Here is a 27,659-nt window from a genome sequence, read left to right as displayed (position 1 = left end):
CTCAAGTGATACCTCTCAGCATCATAACATCAAGAATTGTTTGCCATTTTTACATGCAGACTGAAAGCCTTGGTCTGAACTGGTCACCTGCTTTGCATCTCACACTGATTCCAACTGTCACCCTAGCAGCACTGAACAGGTCACTCCTTGCATGGTCTGGGGTTTGTGCAGCCTACATGCTACTTGTATACTGGCTACTTCTTGTGGCTGCTGTTAACCCCATCAATGCTTTACCCCAATCACCCCATTCAACCTCATCATAATTCTTTAAATCCTTGTTTTACTCAATGACACTTTTAGTTTTGAGCTATCTGCACTGAACCTCAATAATTATGTCTTCCGAGTCACTCTGGAGAAGAACACTGAAATGAGTCAATGAAAAAAAAAAAAACACATTTATATTTACCTATTGAGCTCATCCAGCACAGCAGCAGCTTCCTTATTAACCCTCCTGTGGCAGCAGAGAACAAGTCCTGACTTATACAGACTGATTTGAGCCATAAAGAGAAAAAAAAGCAAAAAGTAGAAAAGTTGCAGAGAATGGGCATGGCTGTATCGTGTAATCATGTCTATTTGTATTACGGTAATATATGTAGGCTTTATCTGTACTTCACCTAAATTATGGTTCCTCAAATTCATGAATGCTTGTCTTTTCAATGAAGCCAGGTAAAGAAATCAATACATACACTTGCCTGCTTCCACACTTTCATTGTTAGATTGAGGTTCAGCTAGTTGCCATTTTGGTTCTTCAAGATCTTGTTTCACACAGGCAGATGTTGGGTTTCAGTAACCAGGTGTCCGCACTCAATGTTTTACTCCAATGGGAATCTTCCTGTCAATCAATCAACGAATCAATTACTCAGTCAATCACATAATCAATCCAGTATGCATAATACAGCCCTCTTTACAGACTACAGCTCAATTACTTGAAGGCTGTTTGGGGATTATATTTTCCCCTCTTGGGAATTAGTACACTATAATCCCTCATTTTTGCACTTGTGTTTGCACTGTAATAATACATTGCAGTAGTTTGCAAATCATTTTAGCTTTTCATGGTGATTGTTGGACAGCTACTCTTTATCACTATTAACATAATCCATTACTAACTACAAGTATTCAAAATACTTGCTGTCTACAAAGTATATACTGTCACTTGGTATAATTTCCAAAAGAGTTATGATTCCCTCATATGAAAGAGCAACAGAGCTTTCTTGAGAACTTAACTGGTTAACCAGCTGGCAATTGATCATTTAAATAAGAGTTTGGAAATTAAAGAAGCAGGCTTTCACACTGCTTCTGTGGTTTGTACTCTGAGCTTAAGGCATTGATCCATGTTAATCATTAGAACAATACTGAAATTGATTTCTCCGCTTGAAGGTGTGACTGAGGGCACATGATCCGAATGTATTAATGGATACTCCGAATATCACGGCTGATGTTTCATCTCGTGTTTCAAATCCGGGATGAACCTGTGGCCAAATACAGGCTCCATAGCAGACACTATACTCCATGGAATCTTTGTTCATTAGTAAAAGCCTTCATGTCTTTGTTCTCTCAACCCAATACATGAAATCCATTAACCAGTCAGTTAATCACAGTATACAGAATTGTCCCATAATGTAGCCATTCATTCATTCATTTGGAATGAAATGGATTTTGCAAGATTAGCCTGATTGCTAGACGCCTTATTTTCTGGGAGTGACAAAAATCCTGTTTTCGGGAGGATTCAGCATGTCACCTTTCCCCGCAAAATGAATGACCGACCGGTAAATAGAAACAAGTAGAATGGTGCAGATCCAGCAAAACTAAAAAGCTGCGCTGACTAAAACAACTCAGATTTCATGAACAGAGCATATGGCAAAACCAGTGGGAACATCACAGACACTGGAATGATTTCTCTTTTTTTGGAGCAGGTTTTGAATATTGGCACAAAATCCAGACACAGTGCAAAGCACTCCAGATCCGCACACAACAGAGACACAGCACAAGGTGGCATCCATTTTTCAGATTTACCTTTTGCCTTTGTGCATTTGTGTTGTTTTTCCATTTGTTTTTGCTACTAATCAGCTCCCATACTACTTCGTACAAAAACAAACTTGCATTTCTGCACTGATTGTTCATCAGATCCTCTCAGCTCCGACATCCAGCTTCCTGCCCTGCAAAAAAAACTTTTTTCCCTCTTTCTTCAGGAACAAAGAAGGAAAAGTTTCTGTTCCTATCTGATGCACAGGCTTGAGATGAAACGTGCCTTCAAATCCCTTTTACATGGAGCAGACTCGCTGCTGGTAGTCATAATGTTGCCATGTGTGACAGTTTTAAAACAAAAGCAGAATCCATTCGAAGAAATAGGCCGATTGCACGAGGATTAACACAACAACAGTTCCTTGGGGGCTTCTGCCAAGGCTCAAATAGCTGGATTTTCCATCAGCAGCTTCCTTTGTCTCAACTCTTTGAGGAATAGTAGATACTGATCCTCTCTTCCTTTCTGTATTTTTAATTTTTCTTCTCTTGTCTGACATTATTTGTGTACTTTTTATTGTGAGAATAGGGGGGCTCTCAAAGAGTTGCACTCAACACTGGGAAATGGCTCTCATCCAAGATGATAAACATTCAGCCTGTTTACTGTCTCATAGTGGTAGAATCAATAAAATATAATATTCATACACGTGGTATGTCCTTCTTCTGAATTTAACTTTTCCAATAGACTTAAACCCCAAGATGGACACAAACACACACACACACACACCCAAACACACACACACACACACACACACACACAATGTGCCAACATGCTGTGTTAATGTGAGCACACAGGTACTGTTTCACATTACTTTTGAGTTAACAGTAAATTAATCATCTGAGAGCTCTTCTCTCACCAAAAATAGCACACACTGCCTCTGGGCTCAAGTCTCTTTTGGGATTTCATAGCAAGTATTTTAAAAACATATTTTCATAAGTGTGTCTGAATAGCTTCCCTATATAATCTCACATACGCAAATAAACAATCAGGGCCAAGTCTTTAAATATTGATTATGAAAATCAGTAAATTTACTTTGTATCTTCTAAGAGTTTCATTTTGTTAATTATTTCACTGTATTTACTTTCATCCCAGGGAGACTTATTGACTGCACAAACCAGCACAGAAGAATGTCAGAGTGCACAATGATCCCGCGTTATGTTTTGATATCACAGATATGTTTCTTGTATCACAGGATATGTTTTCTGACGTTCTGAGGGAATGATATATTAAATGTTTAACACGTGAATCTGAACACACACTGCAATTCCTAAATGCCTATATCTGAAGAGTTTCTTGAGTTTCTTGAAATATCATGGAAATGCCTAGATAATGTGCATAATCAAAAATGTTTTTACATAGATGTCTGGAATCCTAAAGCCCTTTATAATAATATAAACCAAGAGGAGATGATGCAATCCGCAAATGCGCAGCCTCGTTATCTTGCGCGAACACATTTTCATGCACACACAGTTCGTGCTTCATTAATTTGCAAAACATATACTATTATACAAGTGTGTGCGAGGGGGGTGTTTTGATGATATTCGGACCAGACATTACCTATACAGCCGTAACTAAAGAAACATAGCGACATGTAGGCCTACGCATTACGTGTTCGGCATTCGGATTTCTGAAGCACAATATGTTGCTATTAATCTCTGTTACGTGTGTTCGCCGTGTTCAGGGCGCAGCGTTTGAACGATGTTCGTTGTCGCTATCCTCTTTTTGGGCCCCAGTGGGGCGCTGGGAGATTTACTGTGAAGAACCGATGAGACACTCATCAGAGCACAGAAAGACACGCGAGCCTAGTGTGATTGACGCAAAGGCACGCGACGTCATCTGAATACCCACAGAGCCTGCCTTTGTTAACACTAGTAAGAGTTAAGAACCCCTAACACCAAACAAAGACCATTGCTTCTCTTAACCCTTTAAACTGAGATATTGTGCCACCTCGCCCCACCACCACCACCACAACCACCTACGCACTCAAGCAAAGGCCGAACAAACTCGACACAATGTAACACAATCTAAGCTAATATGGTGTAGGCCTAGTACCAACTGAGACTTCAGATTCGACTTAAGAACCGCATATAAAAGTGCAACCAATTCGGTTAATGTAGACAAATATTCTCTATTACTACACGAGGTTCACAATTTACTGTTGCAAATAGACTTTGCCTTTAAATGTTGAAGAAAAAACTCTGAGGAGATAGGGTGCATTTTGACAGCCAGTGGCATAATCAGGCTATTACACCGTGCTATACTGCCAGCCTTTAATTTATTGCCAAGGGCTGCAGTCCTGACCCTGATCCCTCTGACGCATTATCATTCTTTTATTCTGTTTAACTTGTGAGCCTTAATGTGTTTTCTCGTGACCTGGTTGGATTTTTCACACAAACGCCGTATAGCAATGAAGTCGATGAGGCGAGCATCAGACAAAAGGCGATAATATTCAAAAGGCCGCGAAGAAATGAAAGAATTGAGGACGACAAAGACTCTTAAATCATCATTGGAAAATCATTAGAAATCTGGCGGGGTGGGCAGCACAGATTGCTGCGGTAAGGGCACAAAGCTCCCGTCTCTTTGGATAATGCTGGAAATGAACTGGAAGAAAAGAGGGCGTGGTTCGGGACAGATTTCTTAGGATATTCCAAGCTCGTGGTTCTACCCCCTTTACTTGCCGTTTAAAAGTTGTATTCATGAGTTGTTAACCATTTTGTTTTCTAATTGGGTCTATCCAGATATTCCACGCTTCGTTTCACTTTTCGGTGGCAGATGGCAGGAGCAGAAGAATCTGCAGCCTAATAAAAAAGTTAGCTTGCTAAATGCAATAGGGTTATAGCAAGTCAGAAGTTACTCTCCTCCCTTTTACCAACTTTAGTCCTGGCACATTTTTTGATTCTTCCAAGGACTAGACCATATAAGCATACACACGCGCGCACACACACACACACACACACAAACATGTATATATATGTTGCGATATGCTGCAAACGTAATGAAGCATGACGTTCTGACTGATTTGTGCGGCACCTTCAAAGATTAATAAGGAGAGGACCATCAAATAACGAATCATAATGGCTCAGTACGGCCATTATGATGCGTTATTTGATGGTTCTACTTTATGTTAAATCCCTGTCTCGCCAATGCGCATGTGTGTAATACCTTAACCTCCTTAATATTATTTATTATTTCAACAGATTTAAAAAAGATTAGTAGGCCCATTATTATTATTTTGCAAAATATTAACTTAAAAAAATAAACCATTAGGCTAGTACCGGGTAATTGCGGGGTCTTTATTGATTCACACTTAGTATTTAGCAACTCACATGGGCATGATATGAGTTCTTCTTTAAAGTGTGCCAAGAAGCGTAATCACTAAAGGTGCCCCAACTTAGAGCCATAAATTGTGTTAAGGGGCAATTAGCTGATAGTGTAATGGCACGCGAGTAAAGTATGAAAAGGTTGCCTGGGTTTCACAAGATTCTTAGGAAGTCGTGGGGATCTCATATAGATGCCGCCCGCATCAACTCAGGAATCGGGGGGTTTAAGCCCCCCCCCCCCCCCCCTCACTCTCTCCCTCTCACCGTTTATTTGAGTAACAAAGGGGTAAATCACTTCGTTACCATACAAAAAGCAATAAGCCCCTTCAAAAGAACGACTCATACGAGCAACTTAGACAACAACAGCCCGGCAATCTCGTGAACAAATGCGGACACAATGTCCGGCTCCCCGAACTCCGTTTTTCCTTTCGTTTTTTTTAAGAAAATGCAAATATTCTTTGGGAATAAAAGATGGATTTCGTGGCCTGGTCTAATTCCATCATTGTAGAACTCGCGTGCAGACGGCAAGATTGACACAACAATCACGTGAGAGAATAGATGCATGTTGAAGTTCTAAAGACTGTTCACAAAAGGCAGCTCAGTTGGAGAAAGTCTGTCTGGCATTCTAAAGAGATCTTAAAAGCACGAGATCTCCCACAAGTAACATAATCCGTCCAGTGGAGATTCAACACTCGGTAATACGATTCTGATAGCAATCTTTTTCAAAGAATCTGGATCTCAATACGCACCACAAATGTAGATTACCATCGTATTTCTCGAGCCGCGCTATGGAGGAGAGAAATTAGTGAATAAAAAATGTATAGACTTCTCCGAAAACACAATGCATTTTATTGGATGTATGTGTACAGGTCTATGCAAAATGTGGATAGCCACAACCCCCATTCCCCTTAAATGCACCCGAAGCATTTTTCCTCATCGAGACTCGGTGGCTATGTCATTACAGACAATAGCCAAGGGCAGTCTGGAGTCTCTGGTGTTTGACAATACAAACATCAAATATCTATTTTCAGATTCCAAGCTGCACAGTGCGCCTTGATCGCGGTACCTTGTCCTTTCACTCTCGGATTGTTTTAACACATCCACTGTCTCGCCTTGGTCTGGGGGGCAGATGGTTCCTTTGCCATTGGTTCATGCCAGCTTAAGCCCCGGCCCTTCTGTTGGGGCGGCAAGTGTAGCTTCTCAGAAAGGTCTCAAGGAAACAAAAAGAGAAAATCCTTTAAATAGCCGTGACGGGCTTGCTCGATCCCTAAATGTATTTTAATATGGGTTCCACAGTCCCGTGCAATTCAGCACTCATCGTCGTTTAGAGAAAGAGTTATGGCAGTGATTGGTGCTGAATGAGGCGGCACAATGGCTGCATGTGGCGCGCGCTCATTATATTCAACTTAGGCGCAGGCCTCCGTAGAAACAGTTGAAAGTTCCTTTCCCTATAGACTGCCATGCTGGAATAATACAGACGTTGATGGTTCCAATGGGATACCCCACTATGCTATTATATCTTTACTGCTAACGAGGGGTTCATAAGCCTTTGATATAATCTGACTATAGAAATCCGTCTAAATCTCCCGGCGCTTAAACCAAATCCTATTTGAAACGGGGGTTCTTCACCTGCTAGCGGGGAAGGTTAGAGAGAAGCCGCATAATCAGTGACATGCATGTTAAAACGATCCAACAACAAAAATCTCTAAAGCAAATTATAGATCTCATCATGCTATCGCGTGAGTAAAACATTCAAGCATGATTTGAATAAATCAATTTTAAACTGATAAAATAATTTTCAAAACGTAAGCCTTTATTGGATTACAAGACACCAGGGAAAATAAAATATCAGTACAGTTTTAGGAGATTAATTACAAGAAACAAGGAAACACACACGCAAATAAACACGTATATATTCTACTACTTCTAAAATTGGTAAAGGGTAGGCTAAGGATCTCATTATTATCATAATAACCGTCATTATTATTATTATTATTATTACGAGTAGTAGTAGTAGTAAAGTAGTAGGCTAGTAGTATTCATTATCATCATCTATTATAGCCTACTACTATTAATAATACGTATAATTATCGTCATAAAAGTCATCATTATGATTCTTCAACGGGCTAGGACATCACAAATATTTATTCGGTCATATTTGCGGTACCCTACGGCATAGTAGGAGAGGCAAAAGCAAGCAAAATACAATCTGAAAACAGGCACTGCATTTTAATTTCGGTGCCAAGTTCTTTGCACATTCAAGGAATTTCCAAATAGGCTTAGAGGTCTTTTAAAAGTCCCATTTTTAATTTCAAAGCAGGGGATTGGTCACACTTCATCTCATTTGCATGCGGCTCTCTATAAACCTCCCCGCCACTGCAGTTTCTGGAGTCGCGTGAAAGGCTTCAGAAAACCAGTAGTGCATGCGCGCGCCTTACACAGCAACATTCATACCAGCTTCAGACAACCTGACGTGCCGAGTAGAGACAAATTAATCTTGACAAGTTCTTTGTTTTAATAAACAGTTCAGCGAAGTGAAGTGGTTTAAATTAGTTAACCAACTATTATGGGCTCCAAAAGAATGCGAGGTTTTTTAACTGTCTGGCATAGGTGGATGCTCGTTTTCACTTTGTTGCACACTTTGGCTGTTTTACCCACTTTCTCTGAGGGTAAGACGGTGAAATACCAGACCTACGAAGAAGATGCTCTTGACACTGTTATCGGAATCCTTGCCAAGGACATGTCCTTAAATCCTTCCATGGGCACCAAGACCAATTTTCGGATGATGAAACAGTCAAACGCTTCCTTTATCAGACTGAGAGAGAGCGACGGGCAGCTCACCATCGGTGAAAGAATCGACAGGGAGCGGATCTGCAAGCACACTCCTCAGTGTCTCATCGCCTTCGACGTTGTCAGCTTTTCCAAAGAACAGTTCAAATTGATCCACGTCGAAGTGGAGGTCAAGGACATCAATGACAACTCTCCGGAGTTCCCTAACAAGGAATCGACACTGGAGATTTCAGAAAATGCCGCGGTGGGTTCCAGAATTCCCTTGGACGTTGCTGTGGACGAGGACGTTGGCGCAAACTACATCCAAAGCTACCAAATTTCAGTCAATAGCCATTTTACCATTGATGTGCTAATCAGTGCGGATGGGGTTAAATCTGCGGAGCTGGTGCTAATGAAACAGCTGGACAGAGAGACACAGTCGTCTTATGTGTTGGAGCTTGCTGCTACCGACGGCGGGAATCCGTCCAGGTCTGGCACCACCAGGATAAATGTGAAGGTGAAAGACTTCAATGACAACAGTCCAGTTTTTGATCAGAACAATTTTTCGGTAGACATACTCGAAGACGCGCCTGTTGGATTCCTGCTGTTGGACTTAAATGCCGTCGATCCTGATGAGGGTTTAAACGGTGAAGTTGTGTACGGGTTCGGAAATCAGGTATCTGTTGAAATCAGGCAACTTTTTAAAGTCGACCGAAAATCCGGGCGCTTAACGCTCCAGAGCCCAATCGATTTCGAGAACAAGAAAACCTACGAATTAGACGTACAAGCGTACGATTTGGGTCCCAATCCGACACCCTCAATGTGTAAAATAGTTATTCACGTCCAAGACGTGAACGACAATGCCCCAGAAATCAGTATTACGCCCATGACTTCCATCACGGCGGGGATTGCATACATTACAGAAGCAGCGGCAAAAGACAGTTTTGTGGCGCTGATCAGCACCTCGGACAGAGACTCCGGAGAGAATGGGCAGGTTCATTGCACCCTGTACGGGCACGACCATTTCAAACTTCAGCAGGCTTACGAGGACAGTTACATGATTGTCACCACGGCATCACTGGACAGAGAAAAGATAGCCGAATATAACTTGACAGTGGTTGCCGAAGATTTGGGCTCCCCTCCGTTCAGAACCATCACCCAATACACCATTAGGCTGAGCGACGAGAACGACAACGCCCCTCTGTTCAGCAAGCCAGTGTATGAAGTTTCCGTGGTGGAAAACAATGCGCCAGGCGCGTATATCACCACCGTAGTGGCACGGGACCTTGATTTGGGGCACAATGGTAAAGTCAGCTACAGGCTTTTAGACTCTTACATTATGGGTTCTCCTGTATCGACTTTTGTGTCTCTAGATCCGGCTACAGGTTCGATATATGCCCTGAGAAGTTTCAATTACGAAGTCATGAAACACCTGGAGCTCAGAATCCAGGCGAGCGACGGGGGGTCGCCGCAGCTCCACAGTAGTGCAGCCATCAATCTAAAAATAGTTGATCAGAATGACAACGCACCTTCCATCACGCAACCCCTGCTCAATAATGGATCTGCTGAAATCCTTCTACCAAAAGATTCGCCTTCAGGTTATATTATAACCCAGATAAAGGCAATAGATGCTGACGACGGTGTAAATGCGGAGATGTCCTACAAAATTATCAAAGGGGAGGCTTCGGTGTTCTCCATCAACAGAGCCACAGGGGAGATCCGCCTGAATCGTGAACTGAACTACGACGTTAACGAAAGCCTGAAAATCTACATCACTGTCAATGACAACGGGAGACCTTCACTGACTTCCACAGCAACTATCCGTTTCACTCTCGTTGCTGGGGCTCCCCCCAGCGACCGCACCGTGGTTAGACAAAATGCCGAGGAAGGGCCAATTCACTGGGACACGTCAATTGTTATCATTGTGGTTCTTGCTGGGAGTTGCTCACTACTCCTGCTGGCAATCATACTAATCGCCACTACTTGCAATCGGCGCAAACGTCAGAAGAAAAGTGGTGGCTTCCAGGACACGGTGGACATGCCCCACTTGGAGAAGGCGAAAAACAATGGCCACTCGCTCGTGTCCGGCCACAGTGGCAGCAACGTGTTCGAGTCTCGCGCGTTTTCCAATAAATCCCCGTTCGCCAATTCCAACACTGCGGAGACTGACCCAGAAGATGGCAGCGAAACTACGTGCGTCTACGAACCCGAAAACAAAATCCGTGCAGGCAAATTTGAGGTCAGTTATTGTGACATTGTATTTTGCTAACTTGTGTTTGTCTTTGTCCTTGTATAGTATAGGGTTCTCCAGCTACTGTTGCTGCTGGTGTATTCATAATGTATGGTTTGTTCTTTTCAATAGGGTTATTCTACGTTACCTGGCTACGGAAAAGAAGCAGTCAGACCAATTACAATATGGAAGGGTAATTCCTATACAACCATCTCAGCCAGAGATCCCCAGTTCAGCGGAAAGGACAGTGGGAAAGGAGATAGTGACTTCAACGACAGCGACTCTGACATAAGCGGAGACGGCATCAAAAAAGACTGTCCACCGCTCAACGTCCAAAGTGGTGAGTTCTGAATATTCATGGTAAAAGAGCAAATGAAACCGACCCATTTTTCCAAATGAAAGTGCAATGAAATTGTACCGTACTGATATTCAATAGGCCAGTAGCTCAGTGAATTAAAAATAAGCTGTGCCAACACGAAGCGGGGTTGTTAAAGAACCTCGCCGGTTAATTTATTTGAAATCGATGTGCAGCAATCGTGTGCGGATTATGTGCTAGCAGTGTAGTTTTCTAACACAACTTTTCTTCTTGGTCTTTTCAGGTTTGTGGGCGTGCACGAGCGAGTGTAAGATCCTCGGTCACTCCGACCGGTGCTGGAGCCCGTCGGCCGTAAGGTCCAACGCCACGCCCTCCCAGAGCCACTTGTCCACCTTCGCCAAGACAGCCTCCCTGCCGCGTGACACCTTGCGTCGAGACAACTATTACCAGGCGCACATACCCAAAACTGTCGGCTTGCAGAGCGTATATGAAAAAGTTCTGCACAGGGAATTCGATTACGTACTGGTTTCCCCGCCACGACCTGTCAGGGTACAGGAAATTGACGAGATTACTGTACCCGTGTATGCGCCTACCACGACGCGGTGCCCAACGAATGACGCCTAAAGCTTTACAAACTCGTCATATTAATTTATAATTTTCCGTGAGAAATCAAAATAAAGCCTCGTGACTGTAGGGGCTTAAAGTTATTTAATTTTTGGCTTTAAATAAGAGAATATATACATTTATTAAATATTTGTGTATTCACATTTTGAAACGTTTGTGTAAGTCATCATTTGATTGTATCAAGTTTGTTAAACATACTATGTATATTATGCAATTTTTTGTATATACAGATTATATTTTTATAATGATTCAAAACAAAATAATGTAAAATTAGCTGTTGTTATTGATTTTGGAAAGGCATGCTTATTATTTTAAAAAAAGGCCTGAAATGATTATTATACCAGATCACTGAAGCTGGTAAAAGATCCATATCAAACTGATAAAAGTGTATGAATTTAACTGAATGCAATGCAGGCCTGTATTTGTTTTAGATTTTTATCATGTTGTGCAAATAAATATTGAGATGATCTTTTATTGTCTTACATTTGTTGACTAGCCCTGTGGCTCTTAATCTCATTTGCCAGTGAACCCACTTTCCTGCACAAACAACAGACACCTATATGACTGCTAATGGAGCACTGATGAGAAAGAATACATAGACGGATTCGACAAAGGTCACAGTACAATTAGCTCAAATAAACGTATGTTTAATTTTATCCAATAGCAAACTGCCCGGTTGACGTTAAGTGTATCCGCTTCTGCAACGCTGAGAGGAAGCTGAAGGGTCATCACAAAATAATACGAGCCATCAGTTTCCAGAGTAACCTTGTCTTCTTTGAGGGGAAGACAGTGGCAGAGGGGCAGTATTTCAAACTGTGGGACAGCTGTCCACTTCAGGTCTTTTGGGTGAGAGCTTAATGCGAGACAGACGATACAGTCTGGACCCAGGAAAATGTATCTCTAAATCTGACAAGAGTGCTTCACGCAAGCTACTGAGTGTTCCTGACATCTCCATCCCCAGAGTGTCTGGTTTGTGTGTGAACTTGTTTTCTTCAAGGTTTTTCACAAAGTTGCCCTTTTAAGGATTACTGCTACACAAAAAAATAGATATATTACTTTCAAAAGAAAAAATATTGGTAGAATTGGTTGACTTATGCAATTATGAGAGGCAAATCAATAAAAAAATGACTCCACATAACAGATTGTTTTACAGAGAATGCTAGGTTCAAATCTGCATAACTGATTGGTTGTAATTGTCAGCATGACCCAGAGATGTTAAAGCCTGGAGTAGTGTTTCCAGTTGCAGAAGGCCACACACTGTGACAGACCTTGCTAGAGAGTGGCATGGTGTTGGCAGTTGGAGAATCCCCCACTGCAAAACAACATGAGCAACAGTTGTCACAGGGCAGTGATCACATCAGGCAAGGGCAGAACTTATCAAAGTCTGCCCCAGGGGACTCCAACAGAGTGGTTAAAACTTGCACAGCAGACTAGAGCTATGGAGGAACAGATAAAAACAATTAAGGAGACAGCAATGCCAAGGAGAGAATCACCCTTAAACACACAGTAGCCCTGAGCTGTGGGGGCAGCTAGCATGGCTACCATGAACCAGCTTCCCAACCACTCAAAGGAACAGAAAGAAGGGACACCAGCAGTGACTCCACACACATCACGGGCTGAGAGAACAGGGCACAGTCAGATCATAACTAAAACACACACTGGGGGTTGGGTGACATGCCTGCCATTAATACACTAGAGCAAACAACCACTATAAGCACCGCAAGCAGCTGGCTGGACATCTGGTGCATCATAACCACAGGGCACTCAGCCGGTAGGAACAGAAAGGGGGTGCATAATTTCTGCTGAGTGAAATTTCCAAGTGTTAATTCTGCTGAGTGTCGTTTCTGAGTGTTAACGCCCTGAGCCATACCGAGGGAGCAAAAAGGAAGATAGGATTTTTCTTGTTTCTCAAATGGACCGATGCAGGGTCGGGGAAAATCACTGGTGCTGCAGCTACAAGTCCCCATGCGCTAACCAGAAAAAACTGAAACGTAGCAGGTGAAAAACAGGTTGAACCAGGACGCAAACTGCTAGCCAGCATGACAGTAAGGAGAACAGAGACAGACATTTTTATGGACCAAGCTAAGCTCTCATTATCCAAAGTGTAAGACAATCAGAAATAAAGAACGAAAAAACGAAGTCAATGCTCAGTCTTTCCCTTTAAATACACCTTAGCACGGTGCCTGAACGTACACAAAGCATCTCCTCACTCTGAGCAGTGGCAATCAAGTGCCTCACACTGCGAGAAACACAGCCCCTCGGGCCATGTCCTACTGAGACAATGTTAAGAGCCCCTTTCAGGTATAAATACATAAATGCCCTGGAATGCTCAGTCAAGCTCCTCAAAATGCAGGCAGTAGGGCTAACATGGAAAACAAAGCTAATCAGAGGCCTTTGTTCCACCAGCTCTCTCCTGGAGAGATGGATTTGCACAGTAATTCTGCAGCAGATGCATTGTGGGGAGAATGTGAGGCATTGTAGGTGACTGGTTATATGTGATCCCCCTGCAGAATCATATATGTGAGAAGCCGTAGCTGCTTGGAGAAAGCACTTTGGTGGATATCTCTTTCTCCACTTTCCCAACACCAACTGTACTACAATTCAAATACAATCACCAGCAGCTGTACCCCTCTATAACCTTATCATATCAAACTGCTGAAGCTAGTCAGCCAAATCACCCTGTACCCTTCTCACAAAGAAATGTTGAAGTAAAGAAGCATCCCACCCTGCACCCTTCTCCTGTAAAAAGGCTGAAGCCAAGCAGCCATATCACCCTGTACACTTCTCATGTAATACTGCTGAAGTTAATGAACCATACCACCCTCTACCCTTCTGTAATTTTGTAAATATTACAATATAATATAAAAGGAAAAAAGGAAAATTCTTTGAAATTGAATTTTTTGTAATAGCACATTTGCAGCAGTCATTGGACATCATCAGTATGGGATTAGGGAGGTGTGATTTTGGCTACCGGTGTCATGGGGGCTGAGATACATGGTGCAGCTCATGCAATAGGCAGGATTTTTGGCCGCGATTCCACGTTTTTTTGGAGTTTTGCCAGACCCACTTTTTGAGCAAAACCACTGATTTGTCGTCAGTGAGGGAAACGCAAACAAGTACGGGACAGCACACAGTTCTGACCAATCTTTCTGTTTAGGAGCTGCAGTCCAATAGGAAAACTATGTCAAGCGTCTGGACCAACAAACAGATAATGTTTGACCAGTGCGAAAGCAAACACACTTCCTGCACCTCATTTCACACTCAAGCGATACATCTGAAGGCAACGTAGGAATCTGAATTACATATGTGATGGGACCCTAGGTACACACAGAGTTCATGTCTGTAGCTTCAAACAAATGCTGTAGTACGCCCATTTGAAATGTCCATCACACCACTGGCTCTTTTAAAATAACAGCAAAAAATTTATATATTTACTGTATGAATAAACAGAAGGAAGACAAATATAAATTTAATGTATCTGTTTCAATGTCTACCCCCTGCAGAGTTGCAATTTTACCAAAAATTTTACAATAATGGGGAAAATGTTATTGGAGAAAGAACTGCCTACAATAAATGCACCCCACCAGGAAAATCAAACAAATCAACCATCTGGTGATGGAACTGCAAGTTGTGTCCCAATTAGAAACAAATTTCACATCCAATTATCTGACCCATGGCAGCCACTTCAAAAACGCTTCACGTTTTACAGTTTACTGGCTTCTTGCAATATTTTTTAATGGGTCAAACATTTTGCAGGCAATTAGCCGCACAAACACAAAAATGTACTCTTGTATAAGTTAGAGCCACACCATTTGCTAAAAGCCTAAAGCTATTATTATACTAGTACCTAGTTTCCACTAAAACCACACGCGCACACACACATGCATGCACGCACACACACACACACACACACGAAGGCACGCACGCTTGCACGCACACACACACACACACACACACACACACACACACACAAAGAGTTCCCCCCGAGAATTCCGTGTCAACCCCATAATCAAGGAGGTAAAAATGGAATAAAAAGGGTGAGGGTGTAAACATTGGTGCACCTGCACAGTAAAATGTCCAGTGTGAATTCAACTCTAAAAGTGTCAATTTAACTCTTAACAGATAACATTTGGTCCCAATCTAAAATTTGGGGCTAAATGCAACCTGTTAATGGTTGAATTAATACTGGACATTTTACTGGGTGGATCTGTGATCCTGGTCTTTGCCCAGCAAGTCACTCTGGATAAGAACATTTGCAATGTATTTATCAGTAATGAAGAGAGGTAGGCCTTTCCCACAACGTAGATCTGCTTATAGCCACTGTGCCTTGTGTTTGAGAAGATGTGCCATGCTCAGCTCTAGCTCTCATAGGGGATGTGGTACCACATTCTGCCCTGCTTCAGAACTTGTGTGTGGGAACACACCCCTCTTGAAAACACTAAAATTCTGTTTCATGCCAAAACAGTCCTTTGAACATAATTTGTTAGCTAACTGTACACTTTGAAGCCTTTTACACCTCACATTTGTACATTGTACATTTAGAGAACTGGGCAGAACTAGGCTACCAATAATGTAAATCCTACAATGAGTAGTGCTACAGTGCTTGCTACTACTATTAATAGTAAAGATCATGACAGTTACAACGACAGTTATAGCCAAGGGCTATGGCTCAAAAAAGCAACCAACAGTCAAGACTTGACAAAAGAGAGCACAGTAAAAATAATTCAGGGAGAATTGCTGATGCAATTTCACTGACCCACACTAGCCAAGCTGTATTCAAACAATTCAGCAATCATTTAAGGAATTTATATGGAACTTGACACAAGGATGACACATCCCATATCTTGTATCAATATTCTGAACTGTTCGTCGAGGCTTGACATTTTAAGTGTTTAACAAAATATTCCGAGTGATGCCACAATCAGTAAGCTAATAATGATGGTTATTTCAAGGGTTTTAAAGTTGAGTGCATGCTGCTTCAAGTTGCACTGTAGCCTACATCAGAGAAATAAAAAAAAGCACCAGACTACTTATTCAGGCCTCCTATGTCTTGTGGCTTGGCCACAGAAACTAATTGGACCTGAATTGCCTTTCAAATTCTACACATCGGGTGTTTCTCATGTAAATGTATAGAAATGACCATTAGTTCGAGTGGCAACCGACAGGAACCATCTAACCAACTGCTGGATAAACGTATGAACATTCATCAAAAAGTTAATTCCCGTTAATCTAAGTACCATTAACACTTACGTGCCTGTTCTTCATATAGGCTCCAAATAAGACATAAAATAGACGGGAGAAAGGGGGCACCAAACGAATGACAGCAGAAATGCCAACCTACTATCTGCAAACAAGTTTATGATTTTTTAACGGCAGTATGTTCTGTCAGGCAGGTAATATAACACGTTCCATGACCAGCGCGTCACGTTCAGTTTTGGGGAGGTCCAGAAAATGAACTGGTGCACTCCTGGGCTCAGAAGTCCACAGGCAGCCATGGCAGAGACTTCGGAGAAAATACCTATCGCTATGGCTGGTCCAGAGGAGCTAGAACCATGTTTACCACCTGTGAGTATCAGAAACCTTTGTATTTTTTTAACACAACTGGACATCACCTTCACGCAAAATATCTGCTTTTGAAGCACAAGCGAACAGTAACAAACTAAAGCGGGCAATGTATTAAGTGTGGAATATCCGTGGTTTACATATTCCCAGCCACTAAAACCCGAGAAGAGCGCCGGAATGCATTTATGGTTCCAGAATATGCAGATACAATTATAAATGTAGGTCACATATGTTTTTTTCCAATTCGCGCAAATGAATGCAACGCTTATGCAGATATTAAAATCAATGTAGCATAGGTATGATTGGAAAAGTAATTAAAATGTTTTTCTTATCTTCACAGCCTGCGTGTTTTCCCCTTTCATTTATACCCTTGATAATTTGTTTTACTGCTCTGCATTTTCCTTTCCAAAGGCATACACGGCCGAGACCATGAAGCCCTCCAGTAGTAGCCGTCTTCTGAAAATTGGAGCTGTGGTTCTTATCGCGGGAGCAGCTCTCCTGCTTTTCGGAGCTATTGGTGCTTTTTACTTTTGGAAAGTCGAGGACAAGCATGTAAGACTTTTTCTTTAATCATTTATTCATTGGTTTACACATTTTTTTTTGTATGTTGGCGCAAGCTATTCGTCGGGTGGTTTGTGCAGCCATTGAGTGGTCCGGATGGTCTACCTGTAACCCTAGGATCGAGAGGTGTGCACTCTTGCTGCCTCATCAAATTGGCCCACTGTATAAACGCGAAGCTTAATAACTTGTGTAATTTGAAGCCACGTGACCACACAGGATTTATGTATCACCAAAATACAGTTAGACTGCCATATCCAATCATCGATCTCATAAGGTTTTAGTTTTAGTAGACACATTTGTGTTAGATTCCGTTAACACTGAAATTGAATGGATTTCTAAACTAGCGCTATCTGTATTTTTTATTATAGCCTACTGTTTTTAAATAACTGATGCCCTGTGCCAAATCCCAGTAACCAGTGGCAGAGCGTGAATAATAAATTGATGTGGAATAATACGCATTCACAATGTGTAAACTTGTTGCACATCTATGCAGTTCTCTGGGGTGATATAAACTGACGAGTTGGAGAAAATCGTTCGGTACACCTAGAACGTACAGGGTAATACTTCGTGCAGAAGACAGTTTTTACAGCGTTCTGTCGACTATTATGAAAACCGAGAAAGTCAGCTTACAGAAGGGTGCCAATTGCGTTCAACACGTACTGACTTCGACATTTCTACTCATGTAGTTGGTTTCTAATATTGCTACGCGCTCAGCTTCGTGCGCGCCGTTGCTTGTGGCTTACTGGCCGCCTGTATGTGTGGGTGTAGCAGTTCTGACTACGCGGCAGTGAGCGCAGATTTGGGATGTGCTGGTATTTTACCTAGAGCAAATGGCAACCGTTCGACTTCGGTATATTGCATTGTTGTGTCAAATGGGATTGGCCTTGCAAGAATAGACCTGGAGCGTGCAAGAGCCACCGGGGGCAGTGTGTTATACGCGCTTACACTAGCGAGTGGACCTGGGAGAGAAGAGATTGAGCCAGACACCTCGCAGCTTTTGTGAAGAGCCCGTTGTCGTTTAGCTGCACTGTCTAATGGTCCGATGCATTCCCTAGCCGACGCCCCTGGTGCATAGTGTTGATAGGGAGAAAAGTTTGTAATTGAAAGGCTGTCGACTCAATTCACCGATGGGGAACTGCCATTGTACCCTGGAGAAAAATTCTAAACTCGCGATAAATATTCATAAATGGCGAATATGAACACGCCAGGCCAACATATTTTCATATAGCTGTTTAGCAAATACATAATTTTAAGCAAAAAGATAAATACCTGCTTGTATGCTCCCCTTTCAAAAGTAGGCTACAGCTACAGGAAATCATCATTCTGGGGAGAAAAACGGCTGCGATATAAAACTGAAGTTCTATATCACGGGGTGCTGCACGCGCATGACAAATGATAACATTCACCCTGGCCCAGAACTGAGCTACAGCCGACCTCAGTTTTTCATTAGGCTACCTCCACGTCCACCTCAACCTAAACCGGGCCTACAATCACTTGGTCAGAAACTTCTGAGCCAGAGGGGGCGCGTCTATGTGGGCGTAGCTGTTTACTCACCCAAGGAATAATACCGTCTGAAAATATTTACATTAACGTTACATTGTTGAGATTAAAGAGGAAAAAACAACGTAACAATCTCCGTTAACCAGACATATCTATTTTATTTATGCAGTCATCCCTTAAAAAAATGTTTCCTGGGCCGAATGGGCGGCTCACCATAGCTGAATTCGTAGTTTAGCGTCAAACTCAATTCTATGCCTGAGCTGCTTAAGGTCCTAAATAAGAGGCCTGAGCTTGAGAATGGAATGCTCAGGGACAGCATACGTGTTCATGGAGCCAAGGAGAGTTAATTTAAGTGCCAATGTCGCCTAGCATATTAGCTAACATGCAGCCATTGATCATTCAAATGAACAGATTATTATTATTATTTCATTTCAAATGACCTATTGGTATACAATTACATCCAACTGTTAATTTCTTACAATAATATTAATATCTACCGCAGGAGAATTTAAGGAAGGTAACAATAAAAACATACATGTACGATGCAACAGACGTCCATGCGAAAATGACGACGGCCTACGCAGTTTAACTAGCATAATCACTTCGTTTCCTGGCTTGCAAGTGCGCAGCCGTAAATAACACGCACTCTCAACATTTTCTTAAAATTCCCAAGAACATTTGTATTGCACTGTAGTGGCAAAGGGAGAGGCAGTTAACCCCTGACCCTATGGTAAGGAATCTGAGGGCAGACGTAACTGTGGGAAAATAAACAAATGATCTTTCTGAACGGGTAAGCAGTATTTCTCTCTGGGTAAACATAATATGGGCTTGACAGAAATGAAAGCAGGCCTGACCTCTTCAAACAACGAATGCATCTTTTTTATTGACAGTCATTCAACGCACAAATGACATTGAAACATGGCGTTCTTGAAATATGGGAACAGGGAATTCTGTCAACTGGCAATACGCAAAGATATTGCAGCAAAACCATGCTGTGTGCACACTCTAATGTGCTGTGCATGAGACCAAAGCTATTTTTAAACCGCATTACCAATCCACAAGTGCTATGCTAAATGTAGGAAATTGTCAGCTGGTTCAGTGGTGTGCTCTTACAAGCGTCCATGTAACTCTTCAATTAATAGTTGACTAGCATAAAAAGAAATCCACAGCATATTTGAAAATGTTTCATAGAAGTGTTCTAGCACAGGTGTGAGCATGAATATATGTTATGGATTTCATGCCAACTTCTGCTCATGGTTATCAATTAGCCTAATCATATGCAAGGCACTTTTAGCCAAATTCATTGAGAACCACATGAGTGACAGCTGATAACGTATAGTAGCCTTATATTAAAAATGTAACTATGGTCTAATCTACAATTTAACTGGCTTTAGCGTACAGAGCTACTAAGTTAATGGAGCCATGGAAACAAAATGGAATAGAAACAAAAACCTACATACACATCAGCCCTCCGTAAAGAGAATTACCCACTCCTGTTCTTGCAAGATGTCCCTACTACTTTGTGGACAGTATAGCACCTAGGTTTGCCTCAGTAACACTGAGGCTCTTTGTCAGCAGGTGTACAATATCCACTACAGCATGAGCATCAATGGGAAAATAGAGGAAGGCTCCATGGAAATTGATTCAGAAAATAACATGGAGATGTTCCGAACAGGAAGTGGACCTGATGAAGCCGTGGAAGTTCACGACTTTCACATTGTGAGTTATACATTTTTTTCCATGTTCCCATACAGGTCACAATGTACTATATAATTTTGAAAAAACAAGAATTTTTCAAATATTTCAAATTCCTTTTTGGTTGTATTTGCATGACAGCAATCAATTCCAGATGTTGAATTGTCTTACATTTTGAACAGCCTGACACTGTGTAACTGCACAGAATGAATACATAGATGAAAGTGTGACTGTATAATCTTTCTTCACTTCAAAGTCACTTAAATAATTAAATGGTTATTAGAAGTGACAACCATCAAGTATCATTAGTAACATTCTGAGCATGGGAATATTGGTGAAAAAAATTTTTTTCTTAGAAAACGGGAAGTAACATGCAGAAACATTATGGTGTCAAAAGGGTTGAAGTATTTCAAAGAATTATTTGACACAGATGTGGTGGGTGTGGTGTATGTGGATGATGCTGCTTTCAACTGCTAGTGCTGTGAAAGTGCCTTGCTAATGAAATTGTTGTTGGTGTTGTTGTTGTTGCTTGTGTGTGTAATGTCGATGGCTTTTTTGACAGGGAATAACAGGGATTCGGTTCTCTGGAGGCGAGAAATGCTTCATTAAGACACAGGTCAAAGCTCACCTTCCTGAAGTGGAAACACTGAACAAAGAGTCATTGATGTTTGATTTGGTAGGTCAAAAGTAAATGGTCCATTTTTTCTTCCTTCCTTCCTTCCTTGAATATATACATTAATGTAGTCATTTCAGGACAGGTTACATTGTGAGAAATATTTTTTGTATCCTCCAGGCTACCTCAGTTTCTAGCTAGAACATATGTTGTGACTGCCTATAGTTACCAATACTGTTGCAATAACATGACACATTGAAACAACGCTACAGGGCAAACATACAGCTTAAATCAAACATTCATGAAATAAACATTTAAACAGCTGCATCACTGTTTTTGAGGTGTTGCTGTGGCTTTTTTCTTTTTTCTTTTTTTTCCCCTTTGTCTCCACCTTGATGCTCTACAGTAGCCCAACATAAGAGGTTTACTAACAAAAAGCTCAGTGGCAGCATTGAAAACATTTCAGCCTGAGGCAACGGGTCTAGTCTCAGCAGTGATAACCAGTCCAAACATCCTCACAAAGAGCCACCACTCCTGCAAAGGCTGCTGCCAAAAACGCCCAAATTACTCCAGCAGCACCAACAGCTGCTGCATTCATTTTGCATAACGCTTTTTAAAAATGTAATTGTATTATGGTTATAACTGTAAGTCATTCTGAAGCAAATTTCTTTTAGCATTGCTCTTTTGAATAATTTACTTTCCACAGTTTTTTTTGTGAATGTTATTTTGCATGTCAATTCCTGTGCTACTAAACATTTTTTCTTCTTCTTTCTTTAAAGCTGGCTGGTCCATGCAGATAACCATTTCTTATTCTTTTTTATTTAAAAAAGCTGCTTTCAGCATTTGAGGCTTTGTGCGCAGGGAAAATATGAAGCAGAATGTTAGGTCTGATGTGTCGACTGTTTACAGAGATGCAACATGATTTGCGGCGGCACTCGGAAAGCGCAGTTATATCTTTGTGTGCGATTCGTTAATGGGAATGTGCATTTAAATAAATGTTTGCATGAGCAGGCTGTACTAGGAGCCTTGGCTGACAAAATCATAAGTCCACACAGCTTAGGGAGGCTGGGTTTAACGGTTTCATTAAACATAAAGTAGAAATATGGATCTCAGAAGTATTGATGGGAAGTGAGGGTTATTGACTCGCATCAAGGCCGGTGTTTTATGGTCTCTGAAATGAGTCACCTCCGAAGCATGTTTCTGCCCGTCAGGAAGATGAGATCATGCCGGCAAAGTTTGATGAGGAGTCTCTGATCTGGGTGGCTGCAGACCAGCCCTTGAAGGACAACAGCTTCCTCAGCGCCAAAATCCTAGAGCTCTGTGGAGACCTTCCTATTTTCTGGCTCCGCCCCACCTACCCAAAAGGTAATTCCCAATAGCCTGCCTCTGGGCTCCACCTGACCTACCAGAATGGTCACACCATGCAGTCCTACAAAAATCTCACACTTCATAGGCTGCCCCATGGCCCTGACCTACCTAACCAAAATCTCACACTTCATAAGCTGTCCTAATGGCTCTCCCTAAATGGTCTGAAATGGCTTTGGTTAGGTGGCCAGTCAGGAAGGGGACCAGAGTTTTTTGTAATATCACAGATTCTTTAAAGAGAAGACCAGATACTCAGCTCCTTCCATCCTCTCCACTTCTTAACTACAGGAGATTTTTATTGCCATTTTGATGCCCTCTAACAATACAGAATTGCCTTGGGCATAGTACTGCACTAGTACACATCCCAAAATTAAAAATGAGAAGATAGATGAAATCAGTTTACGTTTGTACAATAGGGAGACAGGACCTGAGCATACAGAGTTGACTCTGATGAGTTTAGAGAATCTGTGGTCACACTCAACACCGCTGTGCACACAGGTGGACGGCGGAGGAGGAGGGATGTCCAGCGGGGAAAGCGTCAAGCCGTCACCGAGGCAATGGCTGCCATGGAAATAACTCCCACTGAGCAGCCAGTCACCAAGGAGATGGTCACTGAGGAGACAACTGGCATGGCAGGGACGGTCTCCTCGGAGATCAGCCCCACTGAAGAGACGGGCACTAAAGAGACCATCACTGAGGATATCACTGTGGGGGATGCGATTACCGTGGAGATGACCCTTGCCGACACGGTCACAGGTGAGACGGCCACGGTCGATACAACCTACGACCCCACGGCTGCCACCGAGATATCATCTGCAGACCTAGTTACTGCTGAAATTGCCTCAGCGGACCTGGTCACTGCGGGGATATCCTCAGGAGACTTGATCACTGTGGAGATGACATCCGCGGACTTGGTCACCATGGAGATAGCATCCGCAGACTCGGTCACCGTGGAGATGGCGTCCGGTGACGTGGTCACCGTGGAGTTGACCTCTGGGGATCTGCCGACCATGGAGATGACCTCGGGGGAAGCGGCTACCGTGGCAGTGACTCCAGCAGAGGTGGCCCGTGAGGAGATCGAGGCTACAGAGATGCCAATCCCAGAGCCAACTGTGGTGGAACACAAAACTGAAGCCACTACCAAGAAAGCCACTGTGGAGGAGGAAGAAAAGGAGGAGGAGCCACCATACAACCCAGAAAACCCCTATCAGGTGAGTACTGCTCCTGTGTAACCCAGAAAACCCCTATTAGGTGAGTATTGTCTGAGCCAACCCCTAGGCAGGGTGAATGGCCTGGCTGTGTCATTAAAAATGTCTTTTTTGTTGTGCCACATGGGCTGCCACAGACAAATTTTGATAAAACTCATTTTGCACTGTAGATTTTATGAGCACAGGTACTCAGCAGTATGTGTGAGATCCTGTGCATTATTATTACAATTGCTAGGCTTTCCTGTTTTCACCCTTCATTTTATACATTGACTTTATTAAATAACTAAAACTGCTTGTAAATCATTCAATATTTTGGAGGAGAATCATTTAAATAATTAATGCACACTTTTGCAATCCCACTATTCTTCATTACTTTTGCTCACTGGGAAGTTCAAACCTTACAATATTTTAAAAGACTAATCCATGTGCATATTTCTGCTGGCAAGCGCAAGCCAAACTCCCTTTGAGGGCAAATAAAGGATTCTGTCAATTATATGACGTAGGCCAATATGCCTGCAGGGCATTTTAATTTGTAATGGATGGATTTTTGGACAGATGGATGAATATTTATTTAGTCAAGTCTGTTTATGGTTTATGAAATCAATTTTAATTTTAACAGTCATTTGTGTTTTATTTATTTAATTACTCTGAACCATGGTAACTCAAAATACAGTTCCTCAAGAAATAAACCCCACATTGCAGAAATGTTCTTGCTTTTTTTGGGTTCACCTATCCTCCACAATAATTATTTATATCTCAAAGATGTATTGTAACAATATGTGGGTTCCATCAATTTGCCTCTGTTTATGAGGTCTACTGTGGACAGTAGTCACTGATACATTCATGCCTGCCCCCTGAATAGTGTTTCTCCTCTGTTGGACAGTTGGGGGGTTTTTATTCATTATTCTTCATTATGGTGAGAATTATTTGATCATCAAATCAACTGTAGAGGTCTTCATTTGTGTTCTCTTTCTTCTTAATATTTCAAAGAGTTGATCTTAGTTTGGCCTATATCTCTATACAATACAATACAATAAGCTCTTATATAGCGCTCTTCGTGTGTCTCTGACTTTTTTTTCTTATTTCTCAGTCTCATAATGGCTTCCTTGACTTTCACTGGCCCACCTCTGGTCCACATGTTGACAAACATCAATAATAGTCTCCAAAAGCACCCAAAAGCCTAGAATCAAGACTAGATTCAGAAAGCTCTCTTATGCCTATACTAAGGAAGTAATTGAACACACCTGAGAAGCTATTCATCTCAAACATTATGGCACCCATAAATGGGGGGACTATGTATACAGGATAAAACCAAACTGTATAAAAATAACCTTTAGTAAATCTGAGAATTTGCACTTTAACCATGAGTGGTTTGACTTGCGAATGGTACGATTTAAATTTTAAAATTGTGTAGTACAGTGGCAAATCAAAAAGAAAAAAAAATGAAACTAAAAGGTCAAGAGACTATAATAACTAAGGCTGGTTAAGCAACTAGCAGTTGACATGAACTGTAATCAGGGTAATGACAGCCAGCTGATGGCAGATGTTCCTCAGCCATCCCCAGGTAAATTATACCTCGAACACGGTTGTGCCTGTCGGCTCATGATTGGTAAGGTTAGGATATGGGCAGATCGGCATACCTGCACTGAGACACTTTGCGGATACGGGCCCTAGTCCAATCACAGCCTCACCAAAGTGGTGACGGTGATGCGGCGGCCACCCCACTCCACGCAAAGCAATACAAACACGCCAGACTCAGAGACTAGCTCTCTGCTTAAGTCTGGCAGAGCAAGGAAATGAAGCCGGGGGGCTGGGGGGTAGGTGGTCGCCAGCTGGTTATTCCTGTCCTTTTCCATCAGGGAGAAAGCAGGCAAAGGTGGGGGGGGGGGAGAGGGGGGTGGTTGTCAACTAGTTACTCCTGTCCTTTCCGATCAGCTAAAGAGCAGGCAGAGGATCCAGCCTAGAGCAGCAGTGACAGCACCGGTTTACTCCAGTACGGTCGAGTGCAACACACTATATTTCTATAAAACCGCGTGAGCTGTGCGAGTTATGGGCACAGATTAGGGGCTGCCCCAACACCACCACCCACCCACCCCCCCAAACCCTGCTCCAACAAGCCCCCCATAACAGAGCAGCTGTGGGGAGCAGGGGACAGCTGCTGGGGTCACTGGGACAGAAGCGATGGTTGTCACCCCTGCTCTGTTTCCCCCCAGCCAGGCTTTTCAGCCAGGGAGACGAGCACCCATTGTGCTACCCCCCCCTACCCCCACGAGACAGGGCAGGACCGTGCGAGAGACCCAGGGCTCGCATGGTGGGCTGCTAAGTTTTGGGGGGTGTGGGACAACCTTCAAGTGCTACACCTCCTACCCATCCCCCACTTTCTGCCCTGAGAACTTGCCTAAAAAGAAACACTCTCAGGAGTGTTTCCACCAATGAAATACACACTACAGGAAGGCATGCATTTACTTCCTCCCTGGAAATGTATGCTCTAAAAACGAATAGGAGCCTTAAGCTCTTTCACCCTAAATGAATGCAAAGCCTTGAATTGCTCTTTCAGAGCATACAGTACAGGAAACACAAGACCCCCAATTCCTACTGTGAAAGTTATACGCTGAAAAAACAGATTAAATCCTTCTTCAAAGATACATAAAACTGAAAGACAGACAATCCGCTCCAAAGACTTAAGAATCCACAGAATGAATCAAGCTTTAAAAATTATGAGATGGAGAATGAGAGGCTTTTTGTGCATAGCAGCACCTTCTGAGGGAAGCCAAAGGGATTGAAGACAGTATGTCTGCATGTATGTATGTATATATGCTTATATATATGTGTGTGTACACACAGTATATATTCAGACTTCAATATCTTCTTCCCCTCCACAGCAGCGCAATCTGGAAGGAGAGGAGGGCACCATGACCTTTGACCCCATGCTGGACCACCAAGGAATCTGTTGTACGGAGTGCACACGTGGCCACACCCACTGCCAGAGGATATGTGAGCCACTGGGGGGGTACCACCCCTGGCCCTATCACTACCGGGGCTGCCGCGTGGCCTGCAGGGTCATCATGCCCTGCCGCTGGTGGGTCGGCCGCATTTTGGGCATCCTTTAAGGCCTCCCGTCCTCCCTCCCGGTAACCTCACGGCAACACAGCAAACAAGGCCAGGCCAAAAAAGCCCCCCCCCCTTCCCCCCCACTTAATCCGGCCCCTTTCACTCCATAAGCAAGTCATTCCCACATACCAGTCTTTCGGTTTTTTGCCGTCTTGTTTAGGTTAGATTTTTTTGTTTTGGGCTCCATTCTTTCTGGGTGTAAATAAACAGAAGGTGCTAGCTATGTTTGTACCAAATCTCTCACTTATCACAATTTCCCGCTTTGATGGATTTAAGCAGCAAGTTTTTATGTTTTTTTTTTTTGCACAAATCAGCTAGGTGAAGTAAATCAGCAAAGTTTTTGTTACACAGTGCTAGCAGGAACATCAGTAGATGCAATCCTCTGCTGAGACTTCACTGAAAAAACTGTATATATATATAAATATATATCTATGTAGCTTTTTTAATATACTAATACATCCCATCACTATTACTGATCTCTCAAATCATGGATTATAGTACTTTATTTTTTACCTGACACCATTTTTTAAATAAAAATGACTCTGGAGGAAAAAAAAAACTAAAGACTCTATATAGCATTACGTTTATAACGAATCGTGCATGATGGTTTTCTGTTAACTACAATTTTTGTATTTATGTACCTACGCTTTGACGCACTGTAAGTTTGAGAACATAGAGCAATAAATTAAGGCATCCCAAAGGTATTTTACAAGCTCATGAACTGGTTAATAAATGTGATTTATTGTTTTAACGGCCAGACCAGGA

General features: G+C 42.4%; 3 protein-coding genes across 6 annotated transcripts in view; 2 read left to right on the top strand and 1 right to left on the bottom strand.

The window, feature by feature from the left end:
- The window catches only part of LOC135240937 (protocadherin-8-like), a 48,892-nt gene extending 30,129 nt beyond the window's left edge, over positions 1-18,763 (bottom strand). Inside the window, exons 1-2 of one of the 2 annotated variants that reach the window (XM_064310993.1) lie at positions 18,672-18,763; positions 687-832 (exon numbers count right to left, since the gene is read on the bottom strand). Coding sequence is in view for 1 of the 2 variants with exons in the window: in XM_064310992.1 (XP_064167062.1) it covers positions 407-487; positions 615-639 (106 nt within the window). In the remaining variant the exon portion in view is untranslated. Of the gene's footprint in view, positions 1-406; positions 488-614; positions 833-18,671 lie in introns of those variants that run through there. The other variant, XM_064310992.1, reaches the window with a different exon arrangement.
- Positions 7,721-11,751, top strand: LOC135241069 (protocadherin-8-like). Its single transcript, XM_064311175.1, has 3 exons — positions 7,721-10,348; positions 10,472-10,679; positions 10,939-11,751. Exons 1-3 carry the CDS (start codon positions 7,907-7,909, stop codon positions 11,277-11,279), a joined length of 2,991 nt encoding a protein of 996 aa, XP_064167245.1. The 5' UTR covers positions 7,721-7,906; the 3' UTR covers positions 11,280-11,751.
- On the top strand, positions 16,687-27,598 carry LOC135240940 (leukocyte cell-derived chemotaxin 1-like). Of its 3 annotated transcripts, XM_064311009.1 has the most exons (7): positions 16,687-16,844; positions 17,253-17,393; positions 20,481-20,621; positions 21,160-21,273; positions 22,422-22,575; positions 23,074-23,786; positions 26,666-27,598. In XM_064311009.1, exons 1-7 carry the CDS (start codon positions 16,731-16,733, stop codon positions 26,891-26,893), a joined length of 1,605 nt encoding a protein of 534 aa, XP_064167079.1. In that variant the 5' UTR covers positions 16,687-16,730; the 3' UTR covers positions 26,894-27,598. The 3 variants fall into 3 exon arrangements, with proteins under 3 accessions (XP_064167079.1, XP_064167080.1, XP_064167081.1); XM_064311010.1 differs by lacking the exons at positions 16,687-16,844; positions 17,253-17,393 and adding an exon at positions 19,537-19,692; XM_064311011.1 differs by lacking the exons at positions 16,687-16,844; positions 17,253-17,393 and adding an exon at positions 19,537-19,692 and having other exon boundaries at positions 20,478-20,621.
- Positions 27,599-27,659: the final 61 nt, after the last annotated feature.

This window comes from Anguilla rostrata, chromosome 15 (assembly GCF_018555375.3).
Source record: "Anguilla rostrata isolate EN2019 chromosome 15, ASM1855537v3, whole genome shotgun sequence".
NCBI classification, from domain to species: domain Eukaryota; kingdom Metazoa; phylum Chordata; class Actinopteri; order Anguilliformes; family Anguillidae; genus Anguilla; species Anguilla rostrata.
The sequence above is the reverse complement of the archived record's forward strand: the minus strand, read 5'-3'. Positions and strand labels throughout refer to the sequence as shown.

Bases quoted from the DNA above. Each gene is read 5' to 3' on its own strand.
- LOC135241069 (XM_064311175.1), top strand. From the start codon at position 7,907: ATGGGCTCCAAAAGAATGCGAGGTTTTTTAACTGTCTGGCATAGGTGG. The intron at 10,349-10,471 runs GTCAGTTATTGT...TCTTTTCAATAG, and splicing joins TCCGTGCAGGCAAATTTGAG to GGTTATTCTACGTTACCTGG. The intron at 10,680-10,938 runs GTGAGTTCTGAA...TGGTCTTTTCAG, and splicing joins ACCGCTCAACGTCCAAAGTG to GTTTGTGGGCGTGCACGAGC.
- LOC135240940 (XM_064311009.1), top strand. From the start codon at position 16,731: ATGAACTGGTGCACTCCTGGGCTCAGAAGTCCACAGGCAGCCATGGCA. The intron at 20,622-21,159 runs GTGAGTTATACA...CTTTTTTGACAG, and splicing joins AAGTTCACGACTTTCACATT to GGAATAACAGGGATTCGGTT. The intron at 23,787-26,665 runs GTGAGTACTGCT...TCCCCTCCACAG, and splicing joins ACCCAGAAAACCCCTATCAG to CAGCGCAATCTGGAAGGAGA.